Below are 20,478 nucleotides of genomic sequence, written 5' to 3' on the forward strand. Positions count from 1 at the left end.
CCTTTGCATGAGTGCAAGACCGTGAGAAGAATGGACTCGGTGACCTCAGGTAGCTTGCTGAGACGCTTTTGGGGACAGGAACATATTTTCTCCGTCGTAGATTCATGAGTTAACTGTCCAAGCCATTTTGGAACATTAGCCACCTTTTCTTGTGAAACGCTGAACTTCTTGCAGCTTCTGGGGGAACTTTGCCTAAGAGTTGGGAAGCTTGCACAGCCCAGGAGGCTTTTTTCCTTCTCCTCATAGTCAGCTGACATGTGTCTTCCTATACGCCCAGCCCTTTAGCTCTGTCTTTCCTCTCTGGGACTTATTACAAGCCAGTCCCTATTCCATGTGACAGTAGCCGAGTGTGAGAGTCGCTGTGGAGGCCGGCTGGGTTGCTTTTCGGTTCTTTCCGTCTGTGACTTCCTCGTCACATTCTTTGGAGGCTGTTGCTTCTGGTCGTGCAAGGCCAGGCTCATTCCTGGCCATCTTGTCCACCCTGACTGACTGCCCTGCTGTCTCCATGGCATTCTTATGAGGCCGCCTTTGAAGGCATCTGCTCAGTTCTACAGGGTCTTGCAGTGCTTATTACTTGTTTCCAGTCCATTAAGCGTTTTTTGGTTATTGCTTTTGTCATTTATTCCTTGTGCTTCTTCCGTCTTGCCTTTCTGGTTTTACAGTGCTGTGCTTTAGAGATGACGTGACATGTTGGTTGTGGAAGCAGAAAGAGCCCAGCTGGTCCCTGAAGCCAAACTCAAGAGATTGCAAAGCAGAAGGTGGTGGCATTCTCACTACATTGTTGTTTAGAAAAGGGCTGTTTTCCCTTAAAAAAAAAAACCACGCTAATGTTTTATTTCTAGTGAACTGATACATATTTTAAAAGGTTTTATAATTTAATGCTCAATTTGGAATATTATCAGTCATGAGATGTTATCTATACAATTCTTTATGATCTTCACTAATTCTTGTGGCTATATGAAGAGGTTACCAGATGAAAAATTGTAAGATCATGTGATATCTGATGGGTTCCCATCACCCATGTAGAGTCATGCACAACTGCCTGTAATTCCAGGGTGATTGGACAGTTCCATAGGCAACCACATCCATGTAATAAAAAATAGATTTAGATTAAAAAGTAAACACAAGGACAATTTTAGGAACTCTGTTAACAGTCTTGTTGTTGGGACATCATGAGTCTGTGTAGACATTAGTGTTGTCAGTATATCATAAGGCTGTGTGACTTACAGTCACAAACACATTAACTGGGATTTTCTGGACGTGACGGCTGTACTGGGCCTCACTCCAAGCCTGCTGAACGGGAATCCATATCTTAGTAAGCCTTCTGAGTTGTTGGCGTGCACGTACATGCTCGAGAGGCTCTGCTTTAGTAGGTGATGTATGGTCATGATATCTTTCGTAAGAAAATTATCTTTGGTCCATGGCTTAGTCCATGACTATGTCATTCGTAAGACTTGACATGATTCTATTGTCTTCAGTTGGATTCACGCCCTGTATTTTATGATGGTCCTCTTCTAAGTACGTTGTATCAGAAGACATTGGTTACTGGCCCAATTATCAGTGAAACTACATTGATTTCTTGGCTAAGATGTTGTTTTAGCTACTGTTGAGTGATAATTCATCACACTGTGAACCCCGAGATTTTGTACTGGAAAAACCTGCTTCTAGTTGTGGTGTGGCTCAGCCCTAGAACACACCTTTAATCCAAGAACTTTCTATTTATTCTAAACAGTGTGCTTAGCCATAGCACACTCCTTTACAAGCTTTCTGTAAACAGGATTAAATAAAGTTAACCCTAGGTCAAGAGGCAGAGCAACCAACCAGTTGACAGGAAGTGAAAAAAACATAGTGAGAGGATATCTGTAAGACAGATAGAGAGATGCACAGGAAGTAGAAAGGAGGGACATTGAGTTAAAGGGTATTTAAGACAGCGTGGAGAAGGAGAAAGGACATCCGTGGAGTAGGAAGGTCAACCGGGTCTGTTTTCTATCTCGCTGAGCTAGAAGGCGTTCACCTCAGCATCTGGCTTCTGAGTCTTCTTTGGTAAAATTGAATGTTTGGGATTTTGTTTAATTAACAAAACAGAAGAAAACAAAACAAGCTACTTTTCTTGTACCTATAAAATGCAATTGCAGGAAGAGTGGGTTTGCTTTAGCTCACAGTTTGAGGGCACACAGTCCAGTACAAATGGGAAGGCAGGCCTGCTGGAGCGTACTGCAGCTGTGTCAGAAAGCAGAGAGAGGTGAGTGGTGCTGCTCAGGAGCTCAGAGTCTCTTTCGTTCATCTCAGGACCCCACATTTGGGGTGTGTCCTCCCACCTGAGTTAACCCAATCTAGAAATTCCATCATTAACACACTCAGGCTTGTCCCCCTAGGCGAGGGTACAGCTTGTCCGGTTGACAATCTGGATTGGCCGTCAACAGGTGGAGACCTGGAAGATCCTCCAGTGCTTTCTCTCATAGTTTAGGTGGCCTGTAGGGCACCAATGTCACAGTCACATAAGGCGCGCATTGAATTAGTGCTTTCCAGGTTCTTGTTTTGTGAATTTAAAGAATGAGGGTTGAGGAAATTGGGAGGAGGAGCTTAGAAAGGAGTTTCAGTACAGACCCAAAAGTCGGCACTTGAGGGAAAGAAGACCAGGCTCCTGTGCAGCGTGGGGACCTCTGGCAATGGCACACCATTGAACTGCTCCTGTAGGGACTGGCATAGGAGGTAAGACAGAAATTGGAGTGTGGTAGAGGGGGGTGAGTTGGTCTGTCCAGCTGTCCCAGCCACACTTTGTCCTGGTGCTGCTTCTCAGCTTCAGCCATACCCTCGAGTATAGACTCAAGGTAGACCCATTTACCTAGGGGAAGATAATGAGAAACAGACTCACCTTTGGCATCCCAGGCCTCTGGCTAGGCCTAAACACATTGGTGCCTCTGGCCTTGGATAGGACATTGCTGCCTACAGAGCAGGGTGTGCTTTTAGATGAGTTTCTGTGTCCAGAAGTTGCCTGCTCATGTCTGTCTCATCTGTGGTATCCCGCTACTTTACTGTAGGAGAGCAAACCGTCCAAGACTTCCTTCTGAAATAAGGAGCCTTGTTTTCATGGTTAAACAGATAAGGGGAAGCAACATTCATTTGCCTTGCTCCATAATACCTGGACCTGAGCTGGGATGTTTTCAAGCTTCTTGAGGGGGCTGGTGGGGACAGCCGTCTGGAAGCTGCTGTGTCACACCTGGTGCCTGGATTGTGTTGACTCGGAGCCTGGGCTGCCACCTACACATGGCTTCTTCATGTAGAATAGGCTTCTTTCCAAATGCAGCCACCTCAGAAACCCAAGGAGATGCTCTAGCCAACAGGCAAAAACAGAGAGAGGAGGGCCTTTGTTCATTTTTTTTTTACCCCCAAGATGTATTTATTTATTATGTATACAGCACCCTGCCTGCATATGTGCCTGCCTGCCAGGAGAGGGCACCAGATCTCCTCATAGATGGTTATGAGCCACCATGTGGTTGCTGGGAATTGAACTCAGGACCTCTGGAAGAGCAGCCAGCACTCCTAACCTCTGAGCCATCTCTCTAGCCTGAGCACAGGGCCTTTGACGGTCTAGCATCAGGCACCCTATTCTAACGTACGCTGCTGTTTGAAGTGTTCTGAGCTGTGTAGATGTGGGGAGAAGAGCATGAATGCCCCCTCTTCATCAAGTGTGTCAGGAAAGTTGTCGTACGTTACAGTTGTCACAGATGGTGAGAGCTTGGATTATTTGCTATAAACGCGTCTCCTTTCTCTTAGCAATTAACAGTAATCTGTCAGGAAATACCCTGGGAATATTCAAGAGTCTATATCTTAGCAAAATTTCACTCTGGTTTCAGGATTAGTTGTTCCAAGTTTATTAGATGGGATTTAATTATAAGGAAATCTTACTGTGCTGATCTCTCTGGAAATAAACTCAAAGTGATGGCAGACAGTGTTAGATTCTCGATCTCTTTATTGTGACAGAGTCGGTTTAGGTGACTCAATTTGATAGGTTCTTAACCTTTCCCTTTATTGTGAGCGTGTCAGCAGTGATCTGGGTGAAGGCCTTCTGCTCTGCTCTGCTCTGCTCTGCTCTGCTCTGCTCTGCGGTTGTAGTGCTTGACTCTTCCTCCCCCTCCTCCTCTTTTTCTAATTAAAGGAATGTGTTCAGCAGTGCATGAATACACCCCCCCCCCCCAAATATGTTGGAGAACATTTATGTCAAAGCAGAGGCAGCCCTAGGCCTGGCCAGTGTGAGCTCCCGAAGCCTAAGGACTCTGCTTGTGGGAGGGTCAGAGTGTACCAAACTGAGGAAACCAGGTCCTAGGCCTTAACTGTTCCTCCTGTTAATGTGCAGGAAGGAAAGATGGATGCTCTGTCAGCTTTCAAGATGTATTGTCCAAGATGCATTTAAATAAATGGTGCAGTTCACACTGCAGGGAAGCTGGTGTTTGGCTTTGGGATATGTGATTTCCGCCACAGACTTAGTTTGCCGGGAGGAAGTGTTGGAAAGATAGGCTGTTTGGATTACTCCCAATATGCATTTATGATCTTAAATTTCAGTGGTAAGGTACGGTCTATATATTTCCTAATGTGTTTCTAAGTTAAATCTTGCTCTGAAATTTAGTTTGGTAGGTGGATATAGCAAAGGCTGAGCCTGATGTGACTAGCCAAGGACGGACCATTGGATCCGGGAAGCTGAGTTCCATATGCAGCCACACAGAAAGCTAGTCACCAGACGTTAGCAGAACTGTGTGTCTGGGTTGGGTGTGGATGTTTCTTGCTTTTCCTGTTGGCTAGGATAAAATACGCTGACGAAAGCAACTTCAGGGAGAAAGGGTTTATTTAGGCTCGTAGTTTCAGGCTACAGCCCGTCCGTGTGGGAGCTGCAGGCAGCTGTTTGCCACAGTCAGGAGGCAGAGACTGGTAAATGCTCGTGTTGAGCCAGCTTTCTCCTAAGAACGACGCCACCTACCGTGGTGGACCTGCCACCCTACTTAACCTAGTGTAGAAAACATGATCCCTACAGGCAGGCCCAGAGGCTGGCCTAGTGTAGGCGGTCTTCACAGTTATGCCCAGGGCACTTATCTCTTTGGAGCTTGTCACGTTGGCAACACAGTGGTCAGTTTTTATCTTCCAGAAGATTTTTTTAAGTACTTGCAAACATTTGCCATTTCCAATATTGTGAACATTACTACCTTTGTAACACGTGTGGATTATAATCTGAAAGAACAATTTTTTTTGATGAACAAAGAAGAACAGTTGCCATAAATTTTACAAATAATGGTTAACGATAAAGTGGATACTCACTACCACACCCATTGCAACCTCTCAAAGCACGTTGCTGAGGGACAGTGGCTCTCATGTATGGTTCCGTTTCAGGGAGTTGTATTCGTGCTGACACGGACAAATGAGTGATCTTCTAAGAGCAGGCCACATGACAGGCATGTGCACTGGGAAAGCTTTCAGATGACTGTGATAAATACATTTTCTTTGGGATTAAAATCCACACATTATTTTTTTTATTGCTGGAAAACTAGCTACCCAGCCTGCCTGTATTTCAGAAGATACTTAACCTTGAAAATCCTGTGAGGTGACCTCATCTATTTCTAGATTTGTTTTCTAGGATTTTAAGATTCCAAGTGGCATATAGGATAGGGCATTTTCCTTTTTCTTTTTTTATGTTTAATTTTTCTTTTTTATTTTATGCACATTAGTGTGAAGGTGTCAGATCCCTTGGAACTTGAGTTAGAGACAGGTGTGAGCTGCCATGTGGGTGCTGGGGATTGAACCTGGGTCCTTTGGAAGAGCAGTGCTCTTACCCACTGAGCCATCTCTCCAGCCTGATAGGACATTTTAAAATCAGAGTTGACACTAACTTTAGGGGTTGCTTCTCCTCAGAAATCACTGGGTCTTTAGGACTGCAAATGGTAGGTGTTGACATAATCTTACTGTGTTCAGGACCAAATCATTTCTAGGATTTTTTTTTTTAAGGCCCAGGAAAGACGTGAAAAAGAAGAAAAAAGCTCTGTGTCCTCCCCCTGCCCCCCCCTCCAGCCAAAATGAGGTTTAGTTCAACCAAAGCAGTAAGACTGGGAAGCATATATCAACCATGGAGTGTGGACTGTAGTTGACATGGAACATATTTTGTTCGTGTCATTTTGGATCTTTATTGTAAAGTTTTTATTAACATGCTAGCAAAGGGCACATGGGAGAGAGGTTCTGGTGAGGCACCAGCTCTTCCTAAGTGAAGAACGTTTGTAGATATTTGGGTTGTAGATGCCAAAGGCGCAGCTGTGTTTGGGAAAGCACTTTTGTGTGACTGTGGAAACTCGATGCTGGGTGTCCCAAGTGTGTGCAGGTGCAGATGGCTAACAGTGCACCTGGCGTGATTGTCTAAACGTTTGTAGACCACAGAACAGCACTTTATGGCTGGCAACGTATGTTTACACCATGGTACAAGGTGGGGTGGTGCCTCTCAGCGCCTGGTGAGCATGTGGGGGCCTCCTACTGCCCCTGTTCCATAACACCACACATCCTGTGCAGTCCCCTCGTCTCTGCCAACCGCCAGGGCCCCGGCACTCTGTCCCCTGCTGCTGCCATGGAGCATGTGTGTGTGTGTGTGTGTGTGTGTGTGTGTGTTCCTGTCTGTGAAGGCTGACTGGAAAGGGGACCGTCTAAGGCAAGAACCGCACTCAGCTGAGCATTATGGGCTAGTCTGTGAGAGCTACAGAAAACAGTATCTGTTGAGCCCTGGGATGTGTCTGCATATGTACTGTAGAAAGGAAAGGAAAAGAGAATCTTATCAGATTCACGTATCTGCTAAATAAATTTTTTCCCCCTCTTTTTACCCTGTGAATCAAAATTGAAGATCTTTTCCAGAAGAGATGTGCAAAATCAAGGCTACCATCAGAGCCCGAGCCGATGGGAAGAGTACACAGAAGTAGCATTGTCCTCTGCTCCTGTCTTCCCTGAACTCGTGAAGTCCCTCTCTAGTTTCCCAGGATAGTAGGAGGGTGGCAGCCAGACCCTTAGCGCACTCCTGCTGTCTAACCTCAGGGGCCTCAGGGGCAGAGGAGAGCTCAGAGTTGTTTTAGGAATTGCAGTAGCTGGGCAGATGTGTCCAGAGGAGGAGGTGTGTTGTGCCTTGGTAGCCATGACAGACTGGTTCTGGGGTGCCGTCAGTGCGCCCTGCTACCACACAACCCCTTATATAAAACAGCATACTATTTCCACATAGCCTCCATACATCCTCTGTATACGTTAAATTATCTTCCCATTACTTATAATATATAATATAGCATAAATACCATATAACAAGTGACAACATTGTAGTTTTAGAGACTAGCAAATAATGACAAGATAAAGTCTCTCTATGTTTACTACATGTATGATGGTTTTCTCCAAATATGTTGTCCTTTTTGTCTGTATTCTTCATATGGGACATGTGTGGAAAGTCACCAGTATACGTACAAAGCATACTTGGGGACAAAGGATTGGAGCCAGTAGACCCTTGTCTGTGGGTAAGGCCTGAGTTCTGGCATTGTTGAGTAAAGGGAACAGAAGCAAAATTTCAGCTTCAGAGACCTCAGTTTGCTCAGCTGTGCGGAGAGGGTGGTGTGAGAGATGGCAGGGACGCTTTCCAGCACTGAGACTCTGAACTTAAATGAACCAGAACCAATAGGAAGCCTTGAAATCCTCAAGGCTGAACCTGACCAGTGTTTGACTATCAGTGCCCATTATCAATTCTAGTTCAATGCCCTAGAATAGACCCGTGTTTAGCCAAGGGGTAGGGCGAGTTCAAGGTCAGACAGCTGGAAACCGGTTTTCAGCTTTGCTTGTAGTGCGCAGCGGGGGGGGGGGGGGGGGGGGAATAAACCAAAGGAAGCCGCCAGTGGGTGCCTGGGTCCCCGCAGAGCCACCGTACTTGCACAACCCCACAATGATGTATTGTGCCCAAATACACTGTAGATGCTGAAGCTGAAAGTGGCGTTTGGGGTAATAGTGTATTTTAGGAGAGATTCAGTATAGCCCCACCCGCTTCCCACGTTGGAAGTTTACCTGGGGGAGAGAGTGCTATGACTTGCCACCTTTTTTTGTTTTGTTTTGGTTTTTGGAGATCTCTGCTTCTGGAGAGACAGCGTATGTAGGCTGGCACAGCACTGTGGAGGACATCGGATGGATGGGACTTATTAGAGCACTGTGGAGTTCAGTGGCCGGGACCAGCATTCTGGAGTCAGGAAATCTGGTCCAAAGTCTTTGTATAGAAAGCATTTGGAATAATGTCAGGCGTATTGCAGGTACTAAATAATTGTACCTGCTGCTGCAGCTGCCAGAATTGTGTGGACGTGACACCCCACCCCCCACCCCCGCGCGCGCGCGCTCCCTCCCCGTCTCCTTCTACAGTGAACAGCACTGGGACCCTGCGGCAACACCCTTGTGAGGACAGGTGCTTTTACTCTCCTTCAGAGGCTGCTGGTCTGAGTGGGGCGCTGATGCCGGCATTTCAGAGACAGTCCCTGTCTTCTGGCGGAAGTGATGGAGTCATATGCAGTGTGGCCCCTGCTGGCGTGGCAGAGCCATGTGTGCTTGTGGCTGAGTCCCATGGCAGGAGCATCTGGCTCATTGCATCTGAGGAGCCTGCGACTGTGAACAACAGTGTCAGACCTCTGTTTGTGCTAGCGCTGTGTGGAGACCTGAGGAGGGGAGCGCTTCCAGCTTTGTTTTATTGTTAGGATTGTTTGGTCTTGAATTTTTTCTTATCTTGTAAATATGGAGGTGTGTGAAGAAGTTTTTAACCTTAAAGGGGAAGTTTTGATTAAATCTGATCTATTTTCAAAGAAAGGCAACAGGAGGTAGAATGCTAAATTAGGGGACTGAAAATAATGGGAAGGAAGTTAATGTAGTAAAGGAATCAAAAATCTTGGAAAGGAAAGCACACACTGGTTCAAGAATGATGCATTAGTGACGTAGGGCAAAACAAGATCAGTGTACATTCTAGAATCAGAAAACAGCTCAACATTTTAACATAAAGAGCTTTACTGGTTTCCTCTTCGAGACTCAAAAAGATGTAATTTAAAATCATTCCTGCACACTGCAGAGAGAATCATAACAATTAGTTTTCTATGTGTGTGAAAGAAAAAAAAAAAGAGACTTTGGAATTGATGCTAATACATTGGGAGACAAGATGAAAGTGTCTGAAAGTGTCCGAGTCGCTGGTGGGCTTATGTCCATGTGCCCCAGAACTGCCTTGTCTAAACAGTGGGAAGTGATTTAAGTTTAAATTTTTAGTGCTAAGTTAGAGAGCTGAAGACATAAAAGTCAATTGTTTGGCTCTGAGTTTCTTGGGAGTCATGAAACAGCAGCCCATCTGTAACTGCGTGTTTAGCTCCTGACCTGGTGTCTCTCTGTAGAAGGCTGTGGAAACACTGCTCGGAGCTCCAGCTCTGGGAGTATCTGAGGTGGTGGGAGCTGGGGCTGGCATGTGAAAGCAGTGCCTGAGCAGAATAGTGGAGGTTGAACTCACGTCCGTTGTTTACGCATCATGTCACAAGTGCAGGTTGGTACCATTTATTCTAGTCCTGTGAGCCTGTTGCTGCGCTGCATGTTAAGAGGTCTCCCGGTACGCTAATGTTAGCCCCAAGCACCCAGCCCAGCTGCTGTAGCTGGTGAGGTCCCGGAGCCAAGGCAGTGCTGTCTCTAATGAACCTCTAGGCTTGGTAACTGTACTAATGTGGAGCTTTGTATATGAAGCGCTTGGTATAATGCCGGGCACATGCTAAGTAACTGTACCTGCTGCTGGAGCTGCCAGAATTGTGGCATGCGGTCCACAACTATCTGGATGCCAGTCCCTCAAAAGAATGTACAAAGGCCATGTTGGTAGCGTTTGAGCCATTAGATGCATACGTGGGATGGGGCGTGGTCTAAGGAATTGATGTGCGTGTCTAGTGCCATTTTTTTTTTTCTGAAACATATTTTTTAGTGTTCTGATTTTGCCCTCCGTCCTTCCACAGTTGAGACACCGTTGTCTTAACTGTGGGGTGACTTTTCCAAGCCAATCTTTCTTGGCTTTGGCTACTCAAAAGAATGACCTGAGAGCTTTAACATGCAAACAACAAACAAACAAACAAACAAACAAACAAAACAACTTAAAGACACATATTCTGGTGCAAACCCAGCGGCGCCTGAAGTCTTCCGGGGGCCAGTCAGTGTTCGTCCCCAGCTTCAGGTTCTGAGGTGAAGTTCTGGGAGGGACCCAGTTCAGTCTTCAGGGAATGGTAGAGTCACAGTGGTCTGGCTCTGTGGACAGGACGGCGGCCATGCCTCTGACCCCACAGCCTTCCTCAGACATCTCACCCTCACACGAAGAGGAGGAAGAGGTCCAAGGATGCCCGCTCTTACACCATGTTGTTTGTGTGCCCTTCCAGGAGCCTGCTTCCAAGTCATCACCCACCAGATGCCAGTGCTCGCATCCTGACATTCCAGGGCTTATTGGGGGTTTGCGTGTCCTGCCCCCGGTGTGTTGTTTGCTTTCCTATTCTGCCTAACATCCCAGAGGCACCTGCCACACTGGCAGAAGTCAAGCGTATGCACGTTTGGTCACAGTGCTATTGTCTTGGAGTTGGGCTATGATGGGAACATCGTCTCTGCATCACTGTTGTCATGTTCTTTCCCACCGACCTCTTCCTGTCACCATAGGACACAACCTTTTTAGATCTTGAACAGGGACAACGACAGTAAAGCAGCTGGGCCCAGCAGTCTGGGCAGCAGAGGATTTCCGAGCCACATCTGTAGTTCCCTGTTTGTCACTTTCCCTGCGGACTCTAGATTCTGTGGAAAGACCTTGTTAGCAGGCCAGCAGGATTTTCACTAGCAAATACTTGCCCATGGCAATTTAAGTCACTTCTTTATACATGAGGGGGCAGTGTAACACTATAAAGCATACAAACTGTTAAGTTGGCTTGGTTTTATTGGTGTATAATAATTTCTAGGTGAGACTTTCTAGGGTGTTCAGCTAAAACCCTTTCATTGTCAGTTTTTCAGTGTGGACACACATGTAGGAGACACCGTCACTTACCAGACAAGTCATGTGCTTAATTCTACCCAAATGAGAAAGTAATAATTATAGCTCCTTTCGTTCTGAGTTTCCATTTACCTTCTGTTAAGGCCAGGAGCTTGTTGCTTGTCTCCACCTGAGGAGTGTGTCAGTCGCCTGCGGGCATGGGTCTGTCAGGCTGATGATGTCTCCGGTGTTGCATTTCATGGCGTCCTTGAAGGCTGGGAGCTGCTCCTGCTGCAGCGAAGCCTTTGACCTTAGTTCTTAGTGGCCAGGGAAGGTCTGTGATGACTCACTGCCATGGGATTGGCTTCTTTTTTATGGCACACATATTACTCTGTCCAAAGGAGAACAAATTGCTGAGCGAAGAAGCAGCACATCTTAATTAATGTTATTGTTTCTGATATATGAATGACATTGTAGATAAATCAAGGTGCTAATGTTCTGGGTTTCAGAGATGGAAGAGGAAATTATTAAGAGGGGCTGGAAGGTATTAAATAAATTGATGAAATCTATAAAACATTAAATAAGAAAATTATGAGGAATGTAAATAAGAATCCAGACAGGTAATTTTCATAAGCACAGGCTATTTTTAAACCTGTGGAAAAAAAAGTTTGTAAATGGATTTTTTTTTTAATGTAGTTGGAAGAAAACAATCAAGTCCAGCATTTTGGCATGAAAATAACCCTCTGAAACTTAAAGTGGCTCAGTGCTTTAATACTGTGCCCTGGATAACTTTCTTTGGTGTATCCCAGAGAAAGAGCCATGATTGTGTCTACCACCTGAGGAAAAACCATTGTACTTGTTTACTTTTTGGGGGGGAAAAACTTATTTGAAACATCATGATTTGACGGTGTTTCCATTTTAGTGACACGGTGCTTTGTTCTAAAATGTTACGTTAACCAGTGTTTCCTGAAGTCAAATACGGAGGGCTGGATTTTGGCTCTGGCCTCTCATGAACGAACCCGAAACCTAACGTGGCTGGGTTCCGGTTTGCTGTGGCAGTGCACAGATTCCACTCACAGACACCCCTTCTCATACTTTATACCCAATGACAGATTTTTCGGACCTCGCCTGATACTGCATTCCCTGAGCCCTCCTGCCTGTCAGCGTCACCCCCAAATGCTCCTCCGCGCCAGTCAAAGAGACAAGGGCAGAGGACCAAGAGACCAGTGGCTGTGTACAACATCAGTGTGGAACTGGAAGATGCTGGTAAGATGCTGGTTAGATGCTGGTGAGGCTTTCCACTCGGTGGCATGCTGGCAGCGTGGCGTGCCACACGCCCTCTGGGTGGGCTGCAGTGCTTTAGTCTCTGTTGTAATTTCTTTCCCCTCTAAGATCATAATGTTTTAGATCAACAGGGTGGGTGATGCTTTCTGGCCAGGGAGAAAAATGCAAGTTTCTGTTTTGTGTTTGTTTTTGTTATGCACAGTTCTTTTTTTTATTTTTGAAGACAGCTTACATTTCTTTTTTGGGAGGCTTGTGTGACCTCCTGTGAGGTTACATAACCCTGAGACAAATGGAACTAAAATTAAAGCAGACTTTGATGGTGAGGAGCTGGCGGGACCAATCCACTGCTAATGCATCTGGATTAAAGGCGCAGGTCACTGTTGCCAAAGGGCTTTGGGCGTCTGCACTGTACTGAACCCAGGGGACTGATGCCAAAGCCAGGGGCGGCAAAGTGACCGGCCTTTGGAGTTAGGTTGCATGAACTGGGTGCAGTGGATTCGAGGCTGATGGTGATTCTCACGTCCCATCCAAGCCCTTGCTGCCAGCTAGCTCTCACCCCGTAGCCGTGTCTGCGTTTTCAGGCCAGAACGGAGACCGTGAGCCCCGCAAAGGCAGATTGGTGGCTTGTCGTCATGTGGTTCTTGCGTAAAGAAGGAGGTGATGTGGTGTCAAAGCCGGCGTTTTCACGAGTGCATCTGAAACTGTGGGCCTTTGTCGTTAGTTCCTCCTCTTGAGTCAGTTCTCCCAATTCAAGACTATTTTGAGTTTCTTTTCACTTCTTGCTCCGAGCCCTTAAATCTTTGTTATCTTTTCCAACGCCTGAGATTGTGCTGATGGAGAATGTGTTTGTGGGGGTATTACAGTACCTTCATCATAAACACACATTCATGAGAAAAGTATCGGCTAGTTCATATAAGGGAGTGGCCGCTGATCACAAGTGACTGGAGATACTCCCAGAAAGACCAGGGATACCTGTGATAACACTGGGGTGTGTGAGCTGTTCTTGTTTCTTTATGAATTGCTTACCGTGTGCACATGTGACAGAAGGACAGTTATAGAGAGAAGCATGAATCATTAATATCAGTTTCTAATTGGAGAACGTGTGTGTGTGTGTGTGTGTGTGTGTGTGTGTGTGTGTGTGTGTGTGTGTACACGTCCATAATTCTGTAGCCTATCTTCTGAGGAGTCTCTTGTTGAATTTGGAACTCACTGACTGGCTTTGAACTCTGGGCGTCTCCCCATCTCTGCCCACCTGCCACCCAGTGCTGGGCTTACAGGCCTGTTTGGCCGCACTCAGCTTTTTTTATTTGAGTTCTGTGGAGCCGTATTCCAGGCTTCTGGCTTGCACAACAGGAACTGCACTGGTGAGGCCGTCTCCCCAGCTCCCGCAGCTTCACCTTAGACTTTCCCTCGTGATCCCAGCTAACTGGGTTTTTTCCCTCCTCCTTCTCACTTTCATTCTTTGTCAGCAGAGTTGCTAATAAGGAGTAAATCTGGCTGGTTTGAGTTTCACCCTCTCTTATGCCTCACTTGTCCGCTGACAGAAGTGTTAATAAACAGCGGGGCTCGCAGATGGCAGGGATGGGAGAGGGTACACACAACGCGGAGAGCCACTGGCCCTCGAGGAAGCCAGCGGTGGCCGTGTCACGGTGGAGGTGATCAGAGCCAGGCGTGTGTCTGAAAACCACAGCCATGTTCTGCTATCTTAACAAATCTGTGGAGGTGCTACTGCTGTGCTAAGTTTCTAAGTGATTACTAATGACTGAGAAGTGTCTGTTAGCAGGATTTGCGTCTCTGATGGAAAGCTCAAGGTGGTGCGCACAGTGTACAGCTAAGTTTTAGGACTCTGATTTTTTTTTTTCCTCAGTGTCAAGCAGATGCTCTGCCATTGGACCCCAATCACCACTGACATTATACTTCTTAAATATACTTGATTTTGAGGGGATAGAAACATCAATTATGCGTTTTCTTTATTCTGTCTTGTGTTTGTTGTTTCATCGTATTTAATCACATACTATTTTACTGTTTTCTGTTTTGTATTTTGGTTATTTCTTTTTGGTGACAACCTGACCTTTTTTTTTTTAACCATTTATTTATATATTGAAAATAGTTTTGTTCTGTTTTGTTTTTTCCCCACACACAATATAGTCTCACTATGGGTTCCTCTTCCCCGACTCTTCCCAGATCCTCCCCGTTTCTCACTCCCCCAAATCACACCCTTTCTTTTTCTATATCATCAGAAAACAAAGAGGCCTCTTAAAAAATACTATAATAAAATAATATAAAATAAAATGAGACAAACCAAAATAGGGCAAAGCATGAGAGAAGAAGAGAGAGAGAAAAAAAAAATAAAAGAAAAGGTATTTTTTAAAAATCCTTCACGCTGGGCGTGGTGGCACACGCCTTTATTCCCAGCACTCGGGAGGCAGAGGCATGTGGATCGCTGTGAGTTCGAGGCCAGCCTGGTCTACAAAGCGAGTCCAGGACAGTCAAGGCTATACAGAAAAACAAAAACAAAAACAAAAAACCCCAAAACAAAAATCCTTTACACATTCTTATACACAGAAAACCAACAAAAACAAAATTGGAAACCATAATATATAAACACAAGATCTGTTAGGTTAAAAAAAAAAAAAGAGCCCAGACAAAGCACAATGAGACCAAGCAAACAAAGCAAGCCCTTCTAGACCCTCCATTGTGTTTGCTTCCTGTTGGTATCTACTGCTGGGCAAGGGGCTGCTGGGAGGGAAGTCTAAAGAGGGCTGAGCAGGACACTGATCTGTGTGTTGCAGAGTGTTCTTAGTGGTCGTTTAGTTGCTGTACTCTTTTGGCAGAAAATTATTTGGTTTTCTCTTACATCGAAGGTCAACCTTGATTTTTAATGTTCGCTCGTTTGCTTTAGATGTTATGGCTGAGCGTGTATCTATGTGTAGACCCCATGGGTGCAGTGCCCATGGAGGCCAGAAGAGGGCACTGGATACCCTGGAACCGGAGTAATAGATGCTTGTGAGCCACCATGTGGGTTCTGGGAATTGAACCTGCGTCCTCTGCGGGAACAGTCAGTGCTCTTAACTGCTGAGCCATCTCTTCATCCCCAATCCACACATCTCAAAGTCGTCATCATAGTTAGGAAAGCACCTGAGTTTGGTGAGTGAGTGATCTTTATATTACCTTGAAAGCAAGAAGGTAATGTAAGTCAGTTAAAAAAAAATGTCCCCCTTATTGCTGAAGCTAAGCTTCAAATTCAAGTTGTGTGACTATGTAGGTATGTTGAGAGCAGTGGAGAGAGGGACGGAGCACATTTCCGAAAGGAGACATACGGGGGAAGGACCCTAAAAAAGCAGTTGATGGTATCATTAATATTCATTTTTAAAATTTAAATTTCAGTGTTTTGAGAGAGCATCACGTAGGCCGGGCTCGCCTCGTACTTCCTGTGGCCGTTCCATCCCCGCTTTCAGAATGCTTGCCACGGACGTGTAGCGCCATGCCCAACTTACTTGGTCGTTCTTGTTGCTGGAACTGAGAACGCCTTCTTTAGTATTCTAAATCATCCAATTTTCAACTTCATGAGGGTTCACAAACCCATTTAAAAATATGTTTGGCATTCTCACGCCAGAGCCACTTCCTGTGTCTTTATCTGATTTAGTTTGAAATGTAATATGAAAATATCCCTGTTCTCCTTGTCTTGTTATAGGATAAGGTGAATCTGACTTCATAAAATCCAGGAGAGTTTTTGTTTAAAAGTTAGGTAGGTTTTTGTTTTCCTGCTAAGACTTGAGAGAAAGGTTTGGGTGAGTGGAGATTACCTGTGATTTGGCTGCAGGTTTGGCATGGTACGTCTCTGTGAGCCAGTCAGTCGTTCTTGGAGATTGCTGGGTTTAGCATCCGAGCAAATATGAAGGTCACCATGGGTAGCCAGCAGGCCTGCGTGGGGAGGCGCAGCAGCTTAGTGTTTTTGCAAAGACTGTGCATTAATACTAAACAGATAAATGCCGTGGGCGCATTTGCCCTGAAATTCCTTTCTAAAGTTGTGAGACTCAGGAAAGCTTATGTGCTTGATTAGGGCGCGATTTTGATTTAGGTAGTGAAAAGCACTTGAAAACAGTCTTGTCAGATATGGTTAGGCGGCGGTCAACCTATTGCAAAGGATTGTAAGCTTCTAGTTATTTCCTTAAAGATCATTAGTAACAGGAGTGGAAGCGAGCATGGCATCTAGGTCTCTTCATTAGAGCAGCTATTAAGTTTTCCATTTTATAGACTGGGCGTTGTTCATTGACCTACAGCCTTTAATGACCCCTTGAACTTCCAACTGCGCCAGTGCAGTGCCTTACTTCCATTTCCACTTTCTTCTCCTTTTCCCTGTTTCTGTTTCCCCAGAACTAGTGCTGAGGTAACGGAAGCTAAGGCTGCGGTAGGCTGTTCGCGTTCTCCACTCCTGCTTGTATGAGGTGGGGCTGCTGTGTTTGCTGTGTTCCGACTAAACATGGAGGGATGTTTGTGAGCCTGCTTGAGATCAGAGTGACCTCTCTTGTTTTCCTTTCAAGGTGGGGGTAGGGGGGTGAGGGGTGTGGGAGGAAGTAATGATTTGAAGAATGAGGAGGAGAGGCTTACCATCTGAGTTTTGACTGATTCTTTCTTCCTTCATACCAGCTCTAATTTTAAACGGAACTAGACATTTATGGGACTAGTTGTAATATGCATCTTCCCGAATATAATTAGATATTCTGTGCCTGTCTTCTGTGCATGATATAGCCGTTTACTTCTTTAGGCAAGTTAAAAATACGATTTAATGCGTGTTGAGGACAGAGTCATCTGGCAAGCCAATTGGCGAGATACAATATTCTCTACTGTTGGTCTTTCTTGAGTATTGTTGGTTTGGCGCTGTTAACATTTGGATGGCAAAAGCGTTGAGTGTTACGTTCAAACATTTTGCTGAACGTGTGTTACTGTAGTCCTGCAGCGTGGCAGATAGTGTAGGGGGGCACAGAGACTCGCGTGCAAAGAGGAATGAGCATACACTGCTGAGGGAGAGGCCTGGTGCCTCCTTCTGCTGCTTTGGGGAATCCATCCTTATCTGGATCAGCCTCTGAATGCAGAGTGGGACAAAGTGATCACCCAGAAGCCATTTCAGCTGCCATTTAGTGCCATATATCAGCAGCAATGGACACTAAACATGGTGATGGGTATGACTTTGGCCAACTTCAATAGATTAAGAGCATTTATCTCGATTCTGAGGTGTGAGCAAGAAGAAAGAAGAAGAGAGTGCAGGCCACTGTGTGAGCAGGCCATTGTGTGAGCAAGCTACTGTGTGGTCAGGCCACTGTGTGAGCAAGCCACTGTGTGGTCAAGCCACTGTGTGGTGGTCAGGCCACTGTGTGGTGGTCAGGCCACTGTGTGGTGGTCAGGCCACTGTGTGGTGGTCAGGCCACTGTGTGAGCAGGCCACTGTGTGAGCAGGCCACTGTGTGGTGGTCAGGCCACTGTGTGGTGGTCAGGCCACTGTGTGGTGGTCAGGCCACTGTGTGGTGGTCAGGCCACTGTGTGGTCAGGCCACTGTGTGGTCAGTCTTCTAAATGTAGATGTTGGGTGTGAACTCAGAGCTGCAAGCATTCTGGGATATCCCTGGCATATGTAGGGCTTTAACATCCTAACATCATGGGCGTTATTAACTGCTGAGGTTTCCCACACCGTCCTTCATTCGTAGTTTTTATGGCAGTGGATGCTGGAATTGGAATTAATGTCACACTCCTTGCAGCGAGCTTCTGTAAATCTCTGTCATGCACACTGCTGACAGGCTCAGGCTGACTCCTTAGTTGCAGTTCTGGAATTTGCCGCTGAAGGAATTGGAGAAGCAGGCTGTCCGTCTGACACGATGACCGCCACTCAGACCCTCCCACATGTGATCTGAGAGGCAGAGCACTTCAGCGAGGTGGCTGTGGTTCGGAAGGATGAGAAGGAAAGGCGCGAGCGTCTGGAAAGGCCACGGAAAGAGGAGGATTACATGCCGAAGTGCTGTGTCTTCACAGAGAAAAGATAGTCTTTGAGCTCGTAAACAAGACCAAATTTATGTTTTCAGAATGCATTTTAAAGTCTTAATTAAAAATACGATTGTATCATCTTCTCTCTCACCCCTTCTGTATGTTCTTTCCCCTCTGCAAACTCATGGGGCCTCCTACTCTTTAAGTGTTATTGTTAGATATACATATAAATGAATAAATAGGGCATACGGCCTACTGTTCATTCGGTACTGCCTGCGGGTGTGTTTCTACGGCTGACCACTGGGCGCTGGACAGTCAAGGGGCTAGTCCTGGGGAACTTTAATTCTCCCTTTCTCAGCAGTTGTTAACTGCCTATGGCTTTTCCTGTAGGGGTAAGTCCCCATGGGAGTTCCTCTACCTGTGTCGGCTTGTCAACCGGTACTGGAGTTGGACAGAATTCAGCTTTACTCTCTTTTTTTTTTTTTTACAACGTGTCCACCTTGATCCCTAGGCTCATCCCAGAGCAGGGAGGCCACCACCGCACACGTTTGTCAGAGATGCCTGATTGAGAATGTACTCACAAAGCCTGTTAAGCCATGCTTTTCCTCGGGGAGTTGGGGCTACCTCGTCTCCCCCAGAATGTTAGCAAAGCACTTCTAACCATGTGAGCAGAAGGGAGAGCAGAAAGCCACAGTTGGCATACACCGTCGCTTGCATCCTCTTGACAGACCCGATCGGCTTCAAGTAGAATCTAATCTACCAGCTAACGACGTGGAAGCAGCTCTCCATTTTGGGGCTGGAAACGGTTCTTCTTGACGTTTTTGTGATTGTTCTACCTCATGTTGTGCCAGGGGGCTCTGGGTAATAGCTTCCTGAGTGTGAGGGTCTCCTCCCTCCTCCTCACCGTGTGGTATATCCTTGAGGTAGAATCACTGTGTTGTAGTGCTGAGTTTGAGACTAGGCCCGGAATGTGGCCGTCCCCGGAGACCGAGTATTTCTTAACTCGTTGTTACAGTGATAAGATCAATGGGTGGCAAAAGGCAGCGAGGAGTTGGAGGGCTGTAATTGAGCTGTGGCATGCCGGGACACCGTGCGTGCTCCTCCTCTGTGTGGGCGTCTCCTCTGAAGCCTCCCGTGAGCTCAGCCCCCTAACGCTAGTGAGAAAGCAAAAAGCAACTTCTCTGACTTCCTGTGTGGTCTCGACTGTGCTCCTGTGTGGGAAGAACATTGTCCTCTTTCTTGGGAGAAGGAAAAGAAAAAAAAAAGGCTTATTTAATGCTTTTTAGAAACGTGAAGCTGTACTGTGGTGAAAGTAAGTTCATGGCAGGTAACTAGACTTTATAGGAGAGAAATTTCCTTTAAAGCTTGTCTCCCTGTGGAGTGTGTTCTTTCTCCACTCCTAATAGCTTTTATTTTAATTTCTAGTTCTGAATTCAAGCAGCTGTCACTCTCTTTTTAGCCCTCTTTGAGAGTCTTGCAGCGTAGGAGGTAGCTGGGCTGTCTAAGAAACATCTTTTCAAACCAACCGCAGTATTGTTTATCCTGAATGAAATGGAATGTTTAAGGCTGTCAAGAGTGACTGATCTGAAGTGTTTTCTTTGATAGCCAGGAAGATGAGCAGACAGCTTGAAGGTGAAGGTATCGTGCTGACGTGGCCCATTCTGCGTTATGTGCATTAGAGAACTCATAAAGACCCTGAGTCAGGCGTGCTCGCAATGACGGCATCGGAGCAACCCCGCGGCCGCCTCCTCACTCCCTGCCCACCTCTTGCCAGATATTGACGAAAAAGGGGATTTTTTTTTCTAGAGTGTCTGGGTTTGGCCTTGGTAGCTATGGGTGGACACTCCATGAGCCTGTTTGTGGAGGAGTACAGTGTCACCTTTGGATGTTTTAGAAAAAAAAATACTCTTTGAGCCTTTTCAAATTGAGAGTTTTGTTGTATTTTGCATATATGAATATTTTCTAAGTTGCACAGGACTTTTCAGGTATGGAGTGTAATTGTGATCATTAGTTTATTTTTTTTTCTTTGAGTCATAATAGAAACAGTAGCTATTTAAGTCTGTTTAGAGAAACAAGATTTATATACTTTTTTTTCTTAAACATGTTAATAGTTTACAAAGTGGAGGAATAATCGTATAGTTGCTGATTATCATACTGTTTGACAGACTCTGTTCTGACCAATATTTGCTAAGCTTAGGTATTCCTCGGGGCAAAT

General features: G+C 45.8%; 1 protein-coding gene across 5 annotated transcripts in view; it reads left to right on the forward strand.

Annotated features, from left to right (window-relative positions):
* ARHGAP10 (Rho GTPase activating protein 10) overlaps window positions 1-20,478 on the forward strand; it is a 269,421-nt gene that overhangs the window by 208,710 nt on the left and 40,233 nt on the right. For 4 of the 5 annotated variants that reach the window (XM_084755701.1, XM_084755703.1, XM_084755699.1 and 1 more), the window contains one exon: window positions 12,115-12,268. In XM_084755701.1, coding sequence (XP_084611827.1) covers window positions 12,115-12,268 — 154 coding nt within the window. The remainder of the gene's footprint in view (window positions 1-12,114; window positions 12,269-20,478) is intronic. The other variant, XM_084755700.1, reaches the window with a different exon arrangement.

This window comes from Acomys minous (assembly GCF_964271855.1).
Source record: "Acomys minous genome assembly, chromosome: 14".
NCBI classification, from domain to species: domain Eukaryota; kingdom Metazoa; phylum Chordata; class Mammalia; order Rodentia; family Muridae; genus Acomys; species Acomys minous.